Raw genomic sequence first — 20,290 nt, 5'->3', positions numbered from 1 at the left:
AATGACTCTTAAGCACACTATTATCTGTGCAAAATATTCTGAGAATACACTTTTTAGAGGTGGAGGATGTTTGGTTTTAAAACTGTTAGGATTAGTATGGTCAGGAATCTAGTTGCAAAATACAAAGCTGTTAAAACTATTTTTTTCCTTTCTGTTTTAAATAAGAATAAACTATAGTTTTGTTTAATAGACTTGGCATTTCTGTGGCTTATTATATGCTCAACTTGTTTCCTTCCATTTACTCAGTAAAAGTTGATTCCGAAATCTACATGACCTACACGGACATATGCCAGCTTAGATCATTTTTTACTGACTTCAGTATAATTCTGGTGTGGTTTCAAAGAAGAGTTAATAATAATATGCACCATTTTTCAAAGCATTATTTATTATTATTATTATTTATTAAATTTGTTAGCCGCTCCCTCTCCACAAAGGGACTCGGGGCGGCGTACAATAAATAAAAATACATATTATAAAATTACACATTGTACGGAGGAGGTATAAAACACAATACAATCATTATAATAACATAGAAATATTAAAAATAAGTTAAAATTAAAACCCCAATGGAGATTACAAGTTTAAAAATTGCCAGGAGGAATAAAATGGAGCTATGGTTGAGCCAGGCCTGCTAGTTGAAAAAGGTGGGTCTTGAGTTTTGAACGGAAGGAGCGGAGGTCGGTGGTAATCCTAATATCCGGGGGGAGGTCATTCCAGAGGGCTGGGCCCATCACAGAGAAGGCCCTACTCCTGGGCGCCGCCCTTTGGCACTGCTTAGTGGACGGCACCCGGAGAAGTCCCTCTCTGTGAGAGCGAATTGGTCGTAGGGATGTATGGGGCAGGATGCGATCCCGCAGGTAGCTAGGTCCTGTGCCATGGAGCGCTTTGAAGATGGTAATCAATACCTTGAAACGCACCCGATAGACCACAGGAAGCCAGTGCAGCTCGCGCAGGAGAGGTGTTATATGGGAGTATCTCGTACTCCCCATAATCACTCGCGCGGCCGCGTTCTGGACCAGCTGCAGTCTTTGAGTGCATCTCAAGGGAAGCCCCATGTAGAGAGCATTACAGTAGTCTAGGTGGGACGTCACCAGCGCGTGAGTGACTGTGCGAAGGGCACCCCGGTCCAATAGGGGGCGCAATTGGCGCACCAGGCGAACCTGGTGGAACGCCCCCCTCGCCACGGCTGCCACATGGTCATCCATGGACAGCCAGGCATCCAGGAGGACGCCCAAATTGCGCGCCCGTTCCATGGGGGCCAGTTGTTCACCCCCAATGGCCAGTGTTGGGATTAGCTGGTTGAACCGGGCGGCCGGAAGCCACAGCCACTCCGTCTTGGAGGGGTTGTTTGAGCATGACATTATCTACACCAGTCAGGCATTCTTTAGAAATCCAGATTAAAAAGACTGTTTCTGCAGCACAGACTTAAGTTCCTTATTTGCTTTTAATGTGCTTTGTATGCTATCTCTTTTCTGTTTTGAATTCTACTTTCTCTCCCAGAAACTTAGGGTGGGGTACATGATTCGTCGCTTGCTTTTTAAAATGTGACGTTGAAAAATTAACCCAGTTTGTTCCTTAATATGACACGTCCCACAATGTTTTAATAGCCCGGAGAGTGCCATAGAGCAAGTGAATGAGGGAACTTGCTTGCTTATTTACTTATTTACTTGTTCACCTTTTATGGTATCTTTCCAAACAGGTGAAATTTGGATTGAAGAACATCTAGCTTTGGAAAGGGGAGTTAGAACCACTACGCAGATTCAGCACAACACTGTGTGACACAGTTATGCCTTTTCGGCAGCTACTTTGCAGGCACCAACAGAAGAGGAAGCGACAGCAATGGACACCCTTGAAGACAAAAAGCTTTTCAGAGCCCAATAAGCTTAGCCAACAGAACTATCACAGTTTGCTGGCAGAGTGCTTGAAGAAAGGGTGTTTGTTTGAAGACCTGTCCTTCCCAGCAGATGTGAGATCCATGGGCACAGGGCCATTGCTCCAGAAACTGCCCCAAAAGATACAGTGGAAGAGGCCACATGTAAGTGATGCAATTTGTATTACAGGAACATTTTATTAAAAGAAAGAAAAGAAAATGGTTTTCTGAAATCTTAGTATGGAGGACTTGTTTTACAAAGATAGTCTTTGCTTAATGACCGGTTATTTAGTGACCATTTAAAGTTATGATGGACTCTGAAAAAGACAGTTATGACCTGGATTTGAAGTTCCAACACCCACCCATAGTCACATGATTGCATTTTGGGAGCTCAGCAAGCAACCTGCATTTAAGGCTGTATGCAGCATCTCATGTCTTGAGACTGTGAGTCACATTTTTTTTTTTTTGCTGGAAACCAGTGTTTATTTTCAGTTTCCTGTAAAAACCACCCATTGTGAACAACAGGCTTGTTTAACAACCATGCCGTTCGCTTAATGACTGCCACAAAAGAAGTTGCAAAATTGTGTTGGTCATGTGATGACCTGCTTAAAGACTGGCAGAATATACTTACTCTGCTCAATTATGATGACAAGTTGAAGACTACCTGTGGAGGTATAACACATGCTTTGCAATTCAAGGCCACATAATTTAGCTTTAAAAAAGACCAGACAATGAGAAAGTTATTAACTTCATACTTCAGAGAACCACAGTCAGGGTAGATCTGTACTTTCTACTCAACCCCTTGCTTGTACCAGAGGCTCAGTTTTCTGAATGCAGGAATGGAGGTTACATTGTGCCTGCTATTCCTAGCCCATTGCAAATATATCCTGTTCTTGTGTTTTCTAGCATCAATTCAAAAATGCTATTTTTTAATGTAAGACTTCTTAAGTCCTTAAGAGAGGATGAACTCTGGCACTTTATTCTGTTCTTAAGCCAGCTCTAACTGACTGCTCTAACTGAACTTCTCTTTTGCCCTCTGTGCACGATAGTTTCCAGTCCGTTTATTATTGTTTTTCTTTCAATATTGTGAAGTTGCAATTAGTGATGTCTGATAATATTATCTTTGATAATGGTTCTATCCTTGGTAGTTTGATTAAGACATTATTTTTTCTTTCTTTTTCTGGTGTTAATCCCTCCTTATCTGGTTGTAGGCGGTGGTGAGGATGTTTTTTTTTGCTCTTTGTATTTCCTTCTTAGCTTTTTTATTATTTCTTTTGAATGATGTATGCATGTGGCTTATGTCTACAATATATGTCTATTGATGGTTGATTTGTCTGAATGTCAAGCTTCCATGAATTGCCTGATATTTTTGGTTTTATTTAACTTTGGATTTTGGCTTGATATTTCCTTGTTGGTAGATATATTATTCTTGGGCGTATAAATGCGGTTTTGAATGATCATCATTTTTTCTCAAGAAAAACGAATAATACTAGTTTCAGTAGTTCCAGGGAAACTAAGAATGCAATTATCTGATTATGAAAGCTCGGGGGATAAACACTGTATCAACAAAAGATGTATTATGTTAAAATATATCCACTTTATCTTTGAAAGAATGAACAGGCTGAAACTTTATATTTACATGACGAACACATTCTGTTAACATTGATTCCTAAGAATAGTTTGACTCATCACTTTTCTAGGCCTTCTTTTGATTCTCATTTAAATATTCATCACTACCAAATGCCACTGTATTTATGTTTTGACTCATTCAATTCAGAAATGAAAACAGTCCCTTGGTCAGAACTATTCTGATTTCTTGGGACTGGTCTTAAATCACATATTATAATGCTGGCAGGAAGCACTTATTACTTTTAGGCTGATCCTTGGTTATATGCTAGATTACAAACTCCCTATGTTACACTTCTTTCTTGAGTTGCAACATGTTTCATACGATAGCAAAACAGAAAGGCTTATAATATTATAAATATATTTATACAATAAGGCATTGTATAAACATAGTCTTGTGTGGGTTTAAAGTGGCTTATATATACCTATATATTGCAGGAGCTGCATAAGAATCCAATCTTTTATTCTACCAACAAAAAAAGGCTTGCTCTATGTCAAGGACTGATAGGTAAGAAATATTTCAAGAGAGAATGTGTCAAGTTTGGCTTAGCCTACCAGATCTATTTCAAGAGTAGTAGCTCTGGGGAAAGCCCATTCTAACTTGGAATGGTCTGACAGAAAATAGGCTGCTCCAAATTGAGCTATGTAGCCTATATTTGGAATTATCAGGATTCTGCCTCTACTTATTTGTTATATCTGCAGCATAAGCTTAAATGGCTATACATTTTTTAGATGAAATTTTCAGGAAAGTTAGCCTATGAAAAATAATTAAATTTCATGGAAGGTTCTGACTTGAAATAAGGCAGATTAAAACCAATTGTTCCAATTTAAGTAAAGGACATTTTGCTGCCCATTTGGAATTTCTCCAGCAATAAAACACACGAAAATCAAAATATAAAGTCAACCACACAACCATAAATATATGCGAATGGAACAAAAATGCAATTTTTAAAGAAAATCTTTGTAGGTTAATTGTGTGAGCTGTCTAGAGTCACAAATATGAAATGGGCAGTTATACAAATTGAATAAGCAAATAAAATTTCACTGCAAGTATAAAAGGTCTGCTTTCTAACCTAAGCTTCAGTTACAAATTTACTACTGAAGATGAAATGCATTCTACAGAATATGGCACAAAGCTACATTTGGCCTCTATTAGTCAGTTCCTGGTTAATTATAAAAGTAATAAATACCTGAATGTATACTGCCTTCTATTTAGTGCCTGAAATAAGGTCATCTTCTGTTTTCCTTAATTTTGGCACAGAGAACTGCTGGTTTTTGGCTGCAGTGGAAGCGTTAACATTTCATGAAGACATTTTATTTAATGTGGTACCACATAACCAGAGTTTTGAGAAGAAGAAATATGCTGGAATATTTCATTTCAAGGTAAGCATAATTCCCAGTACAGCTATCTGATGAAACATCCTAACAGTAAAAATGTTAGACTTCTGTAAACATAATGAATAATTCAGGCAGTTCTGTCAATATATGAACTATGAATTACATAGTTCTCTTTAGAGGTTTAGGATAGGAATTGCCATTGATATGGGCCTTTGCACAAGGGAATAATAAAATAGAGAGAAAATATGTGTCATGATGTCATTGCGTGAATGACATGACTTATGTACCGTGCTATATTAGTCATATGAAATAGTAGGTGCAGATTACATAATACATGTCTCATTTGCACAATGATGCATGTGAGATTATTGTGATAAGGATTATTATTGCAAGGAGGAAAATGACCACATTATCCCGTGAAACAAATCAAAAACATTATGTAGCCTGGATACTTAACTTTTTCAAGCAAGAAAAATCTTTTCATCTGAAGTGCTTTAATTCTATCAAATGCACACTCCTCCTTATCACTTCAGATCCTGGAGATCCATCTGACTTGCATATAACCCGAACTCATCTCTTCAAACATTATTGTTTTGATCATTATCACATTACTGTTGCAAAAAGTTCACTTATACTTTCCTGCAGTTATGGTTTGATCACCAATGAGCAGGATTAGATAATGCCCTTTCTCCGTCTTTGAAATAGGAACATGATCATTGTGTTTTCCCTTCCTTTTTTTTCAGTTCTGGCATTTTGGAGAATGGATTGACGTTGTAGTAGATGATCGACTACCAGTAAATGAAGCTGGTCAGCTTGTTTTTCTTTCTTCTGTTTATAAGAACCTATTCTGGGGAGCTCTTCTGGAAAAAGCTTATGCCAAGTATGTGATTTCCCTAGCATTCTATTATGGATCTTATTCAGTCTATTTAAAATCTATTGTTATAATAGTCCAGGGGTTGGCAGCCTGTGGGTCTGGAGCCACATATGGCTCTTTCATTCCTCTGCTGAGGCTCCCTGTCGCTGGTTGGCGCCACAATTGATAGGGCTTTTGGTTTGGACAGATAGAAGAAAAAGGATGCCATGCTAGGAGGAGACTCTATGGTGGGAGAACTGGACTTCCAATCAGCTCCAGAATTGAATGGGGGGCTTCCAGTTTGTGACTCCTTGAGGATTTAAGGTTGATGACCCCTGTTATAGTCTAACATCCATTTTTAAAAATACCTGGCAAAATTCTCTTGGCAGGCTGTGTGGTTCTTATGAAGATCTACAGATTGGGCAAGTGTCGGAAGCGCTGGTAGATTTCACAGGGGGAGTTAATATGACAATAAAGTTGGCGGATGCATCACCTGATCTCTGGGACATCTTGATAAGAGCAACCTACAGCAGCTCGCTCATGGGATGCCAGACTCATGCAGGGGTAAGAGCTTTCTTTCTTTTCTCTCACATTATTATTAAAAACAATTTGTCCTGTAGTTCCCTGTATGTTATTTATTGAAGTAAGTGAGACATTTCCTCTATTAGCTGCCCAGAAAAGAACATTATGTGATAAAAAGATTATTCTAATAAAGGAGATGAAAAACAAGATTTTTGGCACCTTCTTTTAAGAGTGCAAATGTCCCCTAAAAAAATAGTATTAAAAAAAGAATAAGGTTAATATGAATCCCTTTATAAGAACTTTGGGTTTTTTGGAGGGGGAAAATAGCCTAAAACACTCGCATTAATGAAAGACATAAATTATTTGTCATTTAAGAGTATCTTTTCTATAGCCCCATCTGTCTTAGAAACGTTTTGGAAGGAGTTCTATAAATTGCATTATTTCTATATGCCTAACTTTTTTGTCCTCGCGTGCTGAAAGCGTGCACGTTCGACAGCATACCCACACATGCCCACACCCATAATGCAATATGTGTACGACAACCCCTGCATGCCATGCCTCCCTGTGCATGCACCCACAACACTCTCCCATGCTCTCCCTCCACAGATGCACGTGTGACACCCCCTGTGGGGGTGTCCCTTTTGGGCCTAGCAGGCCTCCCTAAAGCCTCCTGGGACCAACAATGGGACGTGGGGGGAACCACACCTCCTGCTCCCATGCATGCATGCAGGACACCCCCATTCCATGCATGCATTTGTGTGTCCTGCATGCGCACATGACCCCTCCACCCTCCGTGCATACGCACGCATCTCCCGCATGAGCAGCAAAGACCCAAAATCAGCTGGCTGGCAGGAGGCACGCGTGCATGCATGTGGAGCTGAGCTGGGCTGCAGCTTGCATGCCCACAGAGTGGGCTCCACATGCCACCAGTGGCACGCGTGCCATAGGTTTGCATCACAGTTCTATACAAATACATAACTTATTTAAAATCAGATTCTGATTATTTCATATGTGGAGATAAATGATATTGCTGCTATCCTCCTATTTCTGCACTGTGCCGCAGCTCAGCAATTGTTTTTATTTTTCTAAGATGAACATTTTTATCCAGTAGCTGAATCATCCCCATAATTTCACAATAGCTTGCAGAAAGTTTAGTGAGGAGTTTAGCTCAAACTGCTTACAAATATTCAGAATGGACCAACTGCCAGTTGTTTTCTCTTAAAACTGTATTGGTTCCACTAGGCATGAAGAAAATAGTTCCCAGCATGGTGAAATATGTTGATTTTGTTTTTCCTACAGCCAACAAGGGTCCTAGCGAATGGCTTAGTGGCTGGTCACGCCTATGCTGTGACTGGCATTCGAAAGGTAAGCGCACGCTTGCTTTGATCATTCCAGACATGGTTTCCTTAATGGGTTTATATTCTTACCTTCTGTCTTAACATGGCAAAGAAGAAATTTAGAAATAAGCTGTGTATTTAGCATTTTTAAGCAGTGAGTGAAGCCAACAGTTCATCCATTTTGAAAATATGGCATATCTTTATTGACTCACACCTGACTATTTGATTTTCTGGCTTTCATTTTATATTTCTGGTTATCTGTTGTTGTTTAGCTTACTATAACTCAAGATTAGACAACCTTTTGGTGACTGAAGGCCAGATTTAATATTCTTTGTATGCCAAAGGACACTGTAGTAGGGCCACTAATGCAAGTGGGAAGGCCTTGTTGAGACAGGCGATATGAAAACTTTTCATACCATCCAGGTAGTATGAAAACTTAAGATTTTTCTTAAGCTTCAAGGAAGAGTTTAGTGGAGCTTTTTAAAAACAATATTATGATGCCAGTTTCAGAACTTATATTTTGATGATTTTGGTGTACATTTTCTACCTCAAAATGAAGAACAATTCTTCATTTGATGTTCAGCAGCTAAAGACAAAAAAAGATTCTTAGGGAATATTCCTTAAGGAATATGTTGGGGCCTGCACCTGGACCAAGGAAAGGACTAGAGCAAAGCAGAAAATACTAGGTAAAAGCCTTCATTTTTCTTAGACCAACTGCAACCGATTTATTTATAAGCTGAATCCCCCTTCCTCTTACCTTAGCTAGACTTAGAATCACTAACTTCAATTTTAACTGACTGAAAATTCACAGTAATGAGGAAGGGGCTGGGGAAGCACAAAAACCTTTGTGGAGCTGTCACATAGAGACCAAAGCTATGAATGATATTTTGCACAACCCGTGAAGGCACAGAGGCAGCTGCAGTACTGCTTTACCATATTCCCTCTAATGGCATGAATAAAAGATAGAAGAGTATTAGCTAGCCTCTTGTGTAAATCAAAAGCAGTAACTGATTCATGAGGTCTGCTGACAGTAGCTAAGCTAAGCTGAGGAAATTTGATCTTGCTAAAATGAGGACAGTGAGAAATGGAGGGGGTCTAGTTTTTTTTTTTTACAAATCATATGGCCAAAATACTGAGTGCATGCACTATATCAGAGGTGGCATTTACCCAGATCTGACAGGTTCTGGAGAACTGGTAGTGGAAATTTTGAGTAGTTCGGAGAACTGGCAAATAGGCTGGCCCCGTCCCCTTTGCCTCCCAGCTGATCTCCTAAACAGGAGAACAGAGTTGGAAAGGTTAGTGTGGTGGGAAGGGAATGGGGATTTTGCAGTAACCTTCCCCTGCCATGCCCACAAAGCCACACACGTAAAGCCACACCACACCCACAAAGCCATGGCAACAGAACCGGTAGTAAACATGTTTTGAATCCCACCAATGCACTATATCTAGTTTCCACTTTGCATACTGAATACAAGCCACCCAACCATATTTTAACCTAGCATGGTATGTGAAATCAGCCCAGATGGTTAGTATGCTGAATAATAGATACTACAAATATATCTCCCTGTGGTAAAGAAGACTAGAATTAGATTATTTCTGTGTACAGTCTTGAGTTCCAATGTTGAATATTGATGGGCAACTTCAGATCCCTCATAGCTCTCTCTATGGTTCTTTATCTTTGTATTTTAGACAGGGCGCCCCTTCTAATATAGATTATCCTCTTTAAAGTCAGAATCATAGCCTTCTTCCCAGTTCTCTAGTATGTCGCCTGTACATTTGGCTTCTTTTGGTAAATGGCAAACTATTTACTAATGGATCAAAACCTGGCAGAAGACAAAATTGGACTTATGGAACCTGAATGCCCTTGCAAATATTTAGGCAACAAGTTACTCAGTATTTACTAAACCCATATTGATATCTTGTATCTTACTTAGAAAGTTATAGTTACCCAAAGCAATGAAAAGTTGAAGAATAATTCTTACTGTAGCAATCTCTTATTGTTTCCCAAAGGTGACATGCAAACATGGACCTGAAAATTTAGTAAGGCTAAGAAATCCCTGGGGAAAAGTTGAGTGGAAAGGGGATTGGAGTGACAGGTGAGTCCTTACAGCAAAATGAAGTCACACTTCAGATGGATGCAATCTCAATGCCACCCGCAGGCAGAGATTAACACAGACAAGGCTATCAGTTAGAACACAACACTGAGCTGTTTTGAAAGATCAGACATCACTAGCGGAACTGAACTTGGGTGAACCTTAAACACATTACACCAAAGACCAGAAAATAAAACATGGTGGTGCAGCTGTATGAAAAAGAAACTTTATAACTTTCCTTGGTCTCACCCAAGACAGATTAAAATCTCAGGACTGCGATTTATTTACGAGGAATTTCAATAGCCCAAATTAATTGGAGACTTTTAAATATGTCTTGATCAAAAGTGAGAATACCAGCAACTTCTCTAAGTAGTTATGATGGGGGCTGAGAAAATCCATAGGAAGTAAATCTTTTTCTGATAAAGTTTTGATAAAGTTTCCCTTGATAGCACTTATTTTTAGTTGTGATAGTATTTATTTGTTGATTTAAAGATATAGAATTAATAATAGCAAACAATACATTTATCTGCAGTTTAATAGGATGTTAATGCACTATGTAAAAATGATCCTGTATATTAACAATAATATATGTGAGGACTCCATCTAAAGTAAATTTACATAGTAAATCAGCGACTTCTCTTTAAAACATTATTTAAGGCTTTATATGCAAAAACATTTTGAGGATTAACTAGGATAAAAGAAGAGGGAAAACATTGAATTTAATAAGTATTTATGCATTTTTCACTTTTAAATTTAAATTGCACTTTTACATTTAAATTTAAATTGTACTGTTTAACACCCACTCATTCAGCAACTGTATGAAGTGCTGAATGAGTCATCATAGTTGTAGCTGTCCTTGAGGTCATATGATTGAGATTCAGGTGGTCAGTGATTGGCTCGCAATGCACCAGAGTGTCCCAGGGTCACATCAGTGGTGGGTTGCTAATATTTTTACTATTGGTTCAGGCGCGCTCCCACGCGACACTTCTGTGCATGCACAGAAATGTCTGGGTGGGTAGGCGGAGCCTCCCACCACCGCTACTACTGGTTCGCCCGATCCAACCCAACTCTTGGTCACATGATGACTATTTGTGACTTTCACTGCTGACTTCTAACAAGCAAAGTCAATGGGTAAGTTGGCGGGAGATTGCAAATGGCAATCACATTACCATGTGATATTGTAACCAATATTTGCCTAAGAAGAGCAACTGGGGCTAACAAAATTGCTGTTGTAAATTGTCATGGTTGCTTGACCTCATGCCTTATAACCACATTATTTAGTAATAGAGTAGCTGGTCCCAATTACCATAGGCAAATGGGGACTCCCAGTAACGAATCAACCAAATTTCAGGTATTATCTGAAAATTCAATATCCTCTGAATATTGTAATGCAATTTTCCAACTAAACATTATATATCAGGTAAATAAACATGCACCATTAATTTAGGGCTGAGAATGAGAATAGGTAAATTTTGGGTGTCCAGAGAAAGCTGTAATTCAGCAGAAGCTCTTTCTGAACTGTGTCTTTCTGAATGTGTTGCCTGAGAGTCCGGACCTTCACTGGACCTGTAATTCTTAATGCATCAAAGCTGAGTGAGCTCTGTTTTACAATCATCTTTTTTTTCATTTTACTTTAGCTCTGGAAAATGGGAGCTTCTCAGCCCCAAAGAGAAGATTTTGCTACGAAGAAATTCCGATGATGGAGAATTCTGGTACTTTCATGAAATAATAAATGGCTATGTCTTTCAATCTATTCTTTTCCCAGATGCTTTTGCTCAGTACCGGTATTATTTGGAACCATCTTCTTCATTTAAGTTTGTGCCTCTGAATAGAAGTGGCGGGGCCACTTGAATAGAAGCAGGGAAAGATGAAAAAGGGAAAATGGGTATCAGACTGCAGGTCTATTGCCCCATCCCTCATGGGGTGAATATCACAAACTTTCTTCAGTGATGTCCTTCATTTGAAACACCTTCCAGTTGAACTGCTTCATCTAACCTTTGCACAGCCACAATAGGTTTACTCAATCCTGGATACCCCTAGGTTCTAGCAATTAGAAATCAGGGGTGGTATTCAGCTGTTTGCACTGGTTCAGGCAAACCGGTAGGGGAAATTTGGCCTAATTCGCTGAACTGGTAATGACCTCTGGCTGGCCCGGCCCCCCTGACCTTGCCTGGTCCTCACTCGCTCGCCCTGCTCGCTCGCCTCACCTGCCAGCTCACCCTGCCTGCCTTGCCTGCCTCCTCGCTGCTTGCTTGCCCCGCCCACCTTCTTGCTCGCCTCACCTGCCTGCCCACTCACTGCCTGCTCTCCACTTGCTCGCCCCGCATGCCCCCCCTGCCCGCTGCTTTCTGTCTCCAAGAACATGTTTCTCTATTTTTCTTTTAGGGAAATATAATATTATGCCTTTTAATATTTCCTAAAATATTTCATTCTTCTGGGAGGGTGTGGCTTCCCATATGTGTTTAGTTGGCAAAATAAAGCATTAAGATAGCAATAGAACTTATTCTTATATATCACTTCAGAAAGCTTTATTGCAGCTATCTTGAAACTTCCAAAGAGTATTATCCAAAAGATGAAGCTAGCTTGTTTTCCACTGCTCCAGAATGCAGGCTTAAAATTAATGGTAAGAAACCGCAGAGATACAGATTCCTCATTAAATATTAGAAGAACTTCCCAAGTATAAGAGTTGGTGTAGTCTCAGAAAGTGGTGGACTAGTTACTGTTATTGCTGCATTTCCTATATGGAGTTTGGATGAGATAAGATGAGATTTGAATCTAAAATCTTTTATAAAATCAGACACATCTTATCCCAACCCATACCAATGAAATTTTTGCAAGTAGTTTATGTTTGGTTTAAAAAGGGCCATTTATGAAAACCCAAAGCTTGTCACACGTTTGCACATACATTCATACTTGTCACCACATATGCAATCACATGCATACATTTCACACAAGCATTTTATATGCACAATGGTTTCACACGTATGCACAAATGTTCACACACGCTCCACAACTATAGTGTCAGAAAGTTATTTGTTCCATGGTTTCATATTATAGCATTTTACCACTAGGTGGCAATATCGACATAGATTTTAATGTTATGCTTTTTGACAAATAACATTCCCTTTGCTCTTGCCTTTTCACTCTTGCACTCATATTCATGTTTCAGCACTAATGATATGTCAGGCATTTTACTCAAGTCTGCATTTTCTTTTATCTTTTCCTTTGGTGATACCTATCGGCTTTGTCAATGCTAATTAGACAAGATGACAGGTGATTTTAAAGAAAAAGAATAAGTTCCTGATTTACCTATCTGGTCATAAAACATGGTGGGGCTTTTTATTTCTTTAATCATAGGATGTCACTGGAAGACTTGAAAATTCATTTTGTGGATCTGATGATCTGTAAATTGACTCCTGATCTCATGAGTGTGGAAGGTGGGAAGAAGTGGATGTGCTCCATGCAGTTTGGCAAATGGATCAAAGGAAGCACAGCAGGTGGCAAATGGAAGAACTTCAGAGGTGAGACTTTCTGGGGAGACGAGGTTTGAAAAATAATCCCTTGGTTTAAGGAGCTGTGCATCTGTTCCCTTATCGTAATGTCATCTGAGCAACTTGAAGACAATTCTATAATATTGAATGATATGATATCAAAATGCTCAGTTAACTCTAGCTGAAGAATCCTTCTTAAGCTATTTCTGTTGAATAATGATGTGTTTCAGCATGCACATCAGCTTAGATATAAGATTGCCCCCCAAAAGTGATTCTACCCACCCTTTGCAGAGTTGATGGGCAGTTTTCCCACAAGCAGGAAGTGATTAAGAATATAAACTGCCTTCAACAGACATATTGCAGGTAGTCCATGCTTAACAATGGCAATAGGGACCAGAATGCCCATTGCTAAGGGATGTGATAATAAAATATGATGTTATGTGACTGCATTTGCTTAGCAACAACAATCCAGTTGTGATTGTTAAGTGAGGAGTGCAGGACCTCACTAAGCAAGTGACTAGGACTTTTGACTTCCTGCCGACTTCTTTATTTACTTTGCTTGTGGGAAACAGGCAGAAAAGTTCACATGTGGCGAGCACATGACCTCAGGGACACTGCAACAATGGCAACTTTGAGGATGAGATGTAAGTCCTCCTCATTCAGTGCCTTCAATTGTAGCTTCAAATGAATGGTTACTAAAGGAGGACTATATCATTTGTTTACAAGCTCTTAAAGGGGAAGTTCAAGGGATGCAGTGACTCAGTGGCTAAGACTTTCTGAACTTGTCGATCAGAAAGGTCGGCAGTTCGGTGGTTCGAATCTCTAGCATCGCATAACGGAGTGAGCTCCGGTTACCTGTCCCAGCTTCTGCCAACCTAGCAGTTCAAAAGAATATAAAAATGGAGATAGAAAAATAGGGACCACTTTGGTGGGAAGGTAACAGAGTTCTGGGGTTCTTCGGCATTTAGTCATGCTGGCCGCATGACCACGGAGACATCTTCGGACAGCACTGGAGATGAGCACCCCCCCCTAGAGTCGGGAACGACTAGCACATATATACGAGGGGAACCTTTACCTAAAGGGAAAGGTGGCTTGAAAATGCCACAGGTTCTCTTTTACCGCAGTTACTCAACCATCCCAATGTAGCCCCAAATCACTTTGCTCTGTTCTGAATTCTGCCGATTGTTCTAAGTTTACATACTTACCCTCCACAATAACCCAGACAAAGGAACTGAGTGAAGCTGACAAGAGTTTTCATTATTTCCTCCTCCACTTAAACAGAAAGTGCCAGGCTTTTTATTAGGCTTTTGGTGTGGGATGGCAAAGCAGCTACTTTATGCTTTATGTTTGTTCCAAAACCAGTGACTCCAAATCCAATTCTGCCTTATCTTGATGGGTATTGTTGTTGTTATTATTCAGTTTGATGCCATTTGACTCTAAACAGCTTTGGGCAAACCACAAAACACCTGTCAATATAAAAAACGTAATAAAAAAGCAATAAATAATCTAGCATAGGGGGCTCTAGCCATCGAAAAAAAAAAACCCAGTCTTGGAGAACAACCAGGTGTTTATGGTCCCCAGAATGTCAACAGGGTTGGAGCCATCTGACCCTCAATGGGAACCTTATTGCAGAGAACAGCCATGCTGACAGAGAAGGAGTGCTTCTTGGGTACTGATAGATGACATGGTTTAATTGAAAGACCCCCCAAATTTGCCAACCTAAATCTTAAATTAGCTGGGCAGATGCCACCTCGAATAGAATAGAATTAGAATAGAATAACAGAGTTGGAAGGGACCTTGGGGGTCTTCTAGTCCAACCCCCTGCTCAGGCAGGAAACCCTATATACCATTTCAGACAAATCATTATCCAACATCTTCTTAAAGACTTCCAGTGTTGGGGCATTCACAACTTCTGGAGGCAAGCTGTTCCACTGATTAATTGTTCCGTCAGGAAATTTCTCCTCAGTTCTAAGTTGCTTCTCTCCTTGATTAGTTTCCACCCATTGCTTCTTGTTCTACCCTCCGGTGCTTTGGAGAATAGTTTGACTCCCTCTTCTTTGTGGCAACCCCTGAGATATTGGAAGACTAAATAACTAAGGTTTATGCTATATAGGGCTTTATACATCATAACTAGTACATTGAATCACACCCAATGCAGGTTTGCAGAGAAAAGATGTCATATATGCATACCATCACTGCCATGCCATTGAATTCTGGACCAGTTGAAATTTCTGAGTGGTATTCAGTGGCAGTCTCCTATAGAGCACAATGTAATATTCAAGCTGTGAAGTATTTAGGGCATGAATGTCTGTCTGAATACCTTCCCATCTGAGGAAAGGGTGCAACTTGCACATCACAGTTTCCACGTGTCCATCAAGCAGGAGCTGTGAATCCATGAAAGCCCCAAGTTGAGCACTACTTTTGAATGGGGACATGCAATCCCCTCCAAGGCTAAAAATACAATATCTCCCTAAACTAAGTTTCCCCAATAACTATATCTACCCAGTCTTGATGGAACTTAATCAAAAACGTCCACCACATTTAGATCCACTTAGCTTTGAGGCACTGGGTTAGGACCGTCTTACTTCATTGGACTGGGGCTGAATGATCTAATTGGGTATCATCAGTTTATGGATGATACCAAACCCCAAACTGGTGGATAAGCTCATGCAGCAATTTCACATACAGTACACGTTGAATAAAAGTTGGAGAAAATCAAACCTTTGTGGCTCCCCGCAAAGGAGTAGTTGGGAACAAGAGTATCTTTTCCATCTAACACCTACTAAAACCAGCCCTGAAGGAACAAAGCAAAGCACCATAAAATGTCCCCTCCCTCATTCCCAATCCTTCGAGCCAGTCCAGAAAATCAAAATTATTATACACCACTTAAAAAAAAAAGGATTTGTAGGAATGGTAACAATTATTTAATTTCTTTTTTTTATATCAGCTGTGTGTTTGACATGTTGCTGTAGGACCTATAGTAGATGGTGGAGGGCATTGAATGGGTAATAGTTTTTGTATTCTCCTATTAGTAAGCGAAAGATTTCATAGTATTCACTATTTGCTGTGTGTTCCAATTTCTGTAACACTGAAGATGATCAAAGATAAAGTTTCAAAAAGGATTTAGAACAATTGGAAAGTATAAATGAATATATGGATATGGCCACCGTCTTCCTCAAAGTGTTTTGATCCTTCCAAGTATTTTGGCCTACAGCTTTTTTTACAGCTTCTAAAATATCTCCAGGAGATTATGAATTTTTGGGGGCCAAGCCAAAACTTCCCACTTTGCCAAAGCCACTCCATTCCCAGACTCTTGGAGATTATCAAACACTTGATGAATGGCAACTGCCAGCAGAGAAAAAACACTCCCACGCAGAAAGCAAGGTTTATGAATCCTTCCCAGATGCTGAGGAAGAAATGCAAAGCTATCTTGATCAATTAGAGCGTTTTGAAAACTATGCTAGGGAGGAGGAGCTTCCAATGATGGCGGTCGCCTCTTGAGCTCCTAAGAGTACTATGGAGCTCCCGACCGGGTAGGGGATTGCTGCCGGCCCTTATGTCATCAGAGGGGCTGAGAGTTGGATAGCCCGACCACCCTGGCTTGTTTTGGGCTTGTTTTGGCCTGCCAGGGTGGTCGGTGAAGATCGGAGGGAAAGAAGGAACGGAGGGCGGCAAGCGGCTGGGAGAAGCTTGTGAAACAATGGCGACGGTGCGGTGTGGCTGTGCTGACGGCGCTGGCGCCGGCGGACCGAAAAAAGCCGAAAAAGCCGAAAAAGCAAGGAGAAGGGGGCGAGAGGCACCGGAGGCACCGGAGGGACACCAAAGACACCGGGGGCACCGGGAGGAGCAACGGGGCACCGGAGAGGCACCAAAGATACCGGAGAGGCACCGGAGAGGTGAGCAGGGCTGGGAGGCAGCCGGAGGCAACCGGAAGAGGCAAAGGGAGACGGCTGCGGCGACGGACGAGTAGAAGGAGCCGCAGCCAGGGACTCCTGTATGATATCTTGCCGTTCCTGGCGGCTCCCATGCCCCTGCCGGGCCTTTCCGGCACTAGTAGAAGTTGCCGAATTATTTCGAACTTAGAGAACATTGGGGCGCCGGATGGGAGGCCAAGGTGAGTGCACTCATTGGGCGCCTTGGCCGGGAACCAGGAATGAAAGTGAATGAGAGTGAAGACCTGAAACAACGGCTGGGGGTGGCCTGGAACCTTCGAGGCCACTGGAGGCCCTGTCTTGGCTATGGACAGGCCTGAGCGGTTGCCTACGCCAAAACAACTGGGCCAAGAATGCCCCCCCCCATTAAGGAACCCACATCCATCTGGGACCACCTGAACTTTCTCCCACTCTCCCACTCTTCTGCCATCTTTGCCTTCCTCCACCATTTGGGACATTCAAACACTTCCCGCCCTCCCCCCCCTTTTCTCCCAAATTACCATCTGGACATTAAAACCCCCGGTCCTCCATTGAGACCCTAGCCCTGCCGGCTATCAACTATTAACTTTGTACCATCAGCACCCTTACCCTACTGGGACTTTTAACAACTCAACAATCTATTCGAGGTTAGACCTGCTCCGCCTGCGAGAAGCCCCTCTCTCACATGCATGGCCCTTGGCTCTTTCAAGGGCCAGCCTTGATGACGGGTTTGTGAACCCCGAGAGGTGGAAGAAAAGGAAGCTGAGGGGCTTTTTATCCAAATGTTTTGTATTGTTTTTAGGGGGTTCTGGGAAGGGGGGGGACAACCAGGCCGGGAGGGAAGCCAGTGCCAGACGAACAGGTGAGTCCAGGAGGGAAGTGAGCGGGGTGGGGGGGAGAGGGAACAAGTTATTCTCGTTGAGGGTTGTTTTATTACAACGGTCGCGGGGAGGGGGGGATGCGAGGACAAGAGAAGATCACAAGGTCGGTTGGGAGACCGTGGCTGCTGGTTATGCCCGGTCGTTTGTACCAACCCCCGCAGCCTAGGTGGTCAGGAACTACAGAGCCAGGGCCTGCGGCTGATGCTTTGCAATGCAAGGTCCGTGACCAACAAGGCCCCCCTCATTAATGAGTTGATCTCCGAGGGGGAGCTGGACCTTGCAGGGATAACGGAGACCTGGTTGGGCCACGAGGGTGGTTTACCCCTCGTGGAAATGTGCCCACCGGGTTTCCGTGCATTCCATCAGCCTCGGGCCCTGGGTAAGGGTGGTGGGGTGGTGGTAGTTATACGGGACTGTCTAGAGCCGAGGGAGTTCACTGTTCCTCAGATACCCGGGTGTGAGTCGCTAGGTGTGAAATGGGGCCCAGGGAGGCAGTGGGGTCTGCTGATTGTATACTTGGCTCCTCGCTATACGTCAGCGGCCCTGCGAGCTCCTCGAGCTGTTCTCGGAGACGGCGGTTGAGATCCCCAAACTCTTGGTTATGGGGGATTTCAACCTGCCATCGACGGGAGCAGCATCTGAGGTGGCTCGGGAGTTCATGGCTTCCATGACAGCCATGGGCCTGACCCAATTAATTCAGGGCCCCACACATGAAGGTGGCCACATACTGGACCTTCTTTTTGTATCTGAGCAGTGGACGAGTGATCTGGGAATAGGGGATTTAGACATTACTCCCCTGTCATGGTCAGATAACTCATGTCTCCGGCTAGACTTCTCTGGCGCTACCCTCCACCGCGAGGAGGCAGAGCCAGTTTGTCCAAGCTGGTAGCGCCCCAAGCACTTGATGGAACCGGATAGGTTCCAGACAGAGCTTGGGCCACTACCTGTAGCCCTGACCCGCGCTCGGTCGGAGGACCTAGTGGCCGCCTGGAATAGGGCGACGGCTGGGGCCTTGGACTGGGTTGCGCCTTTGCGACCTCTCCTACGGCAACGACCCACCCGGGCTCCTTGGTACACCGAGGAGTTGAGGGTGATGAAGCGCCATAGGAGACGTCTAGAGAGCAGGTGGAGGTCCTCACGCTCCGAGTCTGACCGAACACAGGTAAGAGCCTATTTAAGGACCTACCTTGTGGCATTGAGCGCGGCCAAACGCAGACATTGCGCCGCTCTCATTGCATCTGTGGATAACCGCCCTGCCGCCCTGTTTAGGGTGACCCACTCCCTCTTGTCGCAAGAGACGCGGGGGGCACCCTTGCAGGGAAGAGCAGAGGAGTTTGGGGAATATCTGCAGGACAAAGTCGCTCAGATCCGGAGCGGATGGGCCCCCCCCCAGTGGACCGGACGAGCCGTCAACAGTGAGTCTTGTGAGACCACTCTGGGAGGAGTTTGACTCTGTTGCCCCCGAGGATTTAGACAGGTTGCGTGGATGGCTGCGACCCACCACATGTTCAATGGACCCGTGTCCCTCCTGGCTGGTACTGGCATCCTGGGAGGTGACACGAGGCTGGCTTCTGGGCCTGGTGAACGCCTCATTGGGTGAGGGATCCTTACCAACTGCCTTGAAAGAGGCGGTGGTGAGGCCCTTACTCAAGAGACCTTCACTTGACCCAACAGAGCTAGCTAATTATCGTCCAGTCTCCAACCTTCCCTTCTTAGCGAAGGTTGTTGAGAATGTGGTGGCGCAGCAATTTCCACGTCACCTTGATGAATCCGAATATCTAGACCCACGTCAGTCCGGCTTCCGACCCGGGCACAGCACAGAGACAGCCTTGGTCGCGTTGGTTGATGATCTCTGGAGGGCCAGAGATAGAGGTTGTTCCTCTATCCTGGTCCTATTAGACCTCTCAGCGGCTTTTGATACCACCGACCATGGTATCCTATTGCGCCGGCTGGAGGGGATGGGAGTTGGAGGCACCGTTTTACGGTGGTTCGGCTCCTACCTCTCCGGCCGGATGCAATATGTGTTGACAGGGGGGCAGAGGTCGACCCTGAGGCCACTCTCTTGTGGGGTGCCGCAGGGGTCAGTCCTCTTGCCCCTTCTGTTCAACGCATATGTGAAGCCGCTGGGCGAGATCATCCGTGGTTTTGGGGTTGAGTACCATCTGTACGCTGATGATACTTAGCTGTACATCTCAACCCCAAGCCACCCCAACGAGGCTGTCGAAGTGATGTCCCAGTGTTTGGAAGCCGTCGGGGTCTGGATGGGGGACAACAGACTCAAACTCAACCCCTCCAAGACTGAGTGGCTGTGGCTACCGGCACCTCGGTTCAGCCAGCTGACTCCATCGCTGGCCATAGGGGGCGAACA

At 43.1% G+C, this 20,290-nt stretch overlaps 1 protein-coding gene across 1 annotated transcript in view; it reads left to right on the top strand.

Annotated features, from left to right (window-relative positions):
- Positions 1-1,786: 1,786 nt before the first annotated feature.
- Positions 1,787-20,290, top strand: part of CAPN14 (calpain 14) — a gene marked incomplete at its 5' end in the record, with an annotated part of 53,228 nt that continues 34,724 nt past the window's right edge. Inside the window, 9 exons of the mRNA XM_081943927.1 lie at positions 1,787-2,035; positions 3,935-4,004; positions 4,758-4,879; positions 5,578-5,714; positions 6,077-6,251; positions 7,509-7,574; positions 9,557-9,642; positions 11,277-11,351; positions 12,997-13,160. Coding sequence (XP_081800053.1) covers positions 1,787-2,035; positions 3,935-4,004; positions 4,758-4,879; positions 5,578-5,714; positions 6,077-6,251; positions 7,509-7,574; positions 9,557-9,642; positions 11,277-11,351; positions 12,997-13,160 — 1,144 coding nt within the window. The remainder of the gene's footprint in view (positions 2,036-3,934; positions 4,005-4,757; positions 4,880-5,577; positions 5,715-6,076; positions 6,252-7,508; positions 7,575-9,556; positions 9,643-11,276; positions 11,352-12,996; positions 13,161-20,290) is intronic.

Source organism: Natrix helvetica, assembly GCF_964273705.1.
Source record: "Natrix helvetica genome assembly, chromosome: 2".
Lineage (NCBI taxonomy): Eukaryota > Metazoa > Chordata > Lepidosauria > Squamata > Natricidae > Natrix > Natrix helvetica.
Note: the sequence above shows the minus strand (reverse complement) of the source record. Positions and strands in the feature narration are given on the sequence as shown.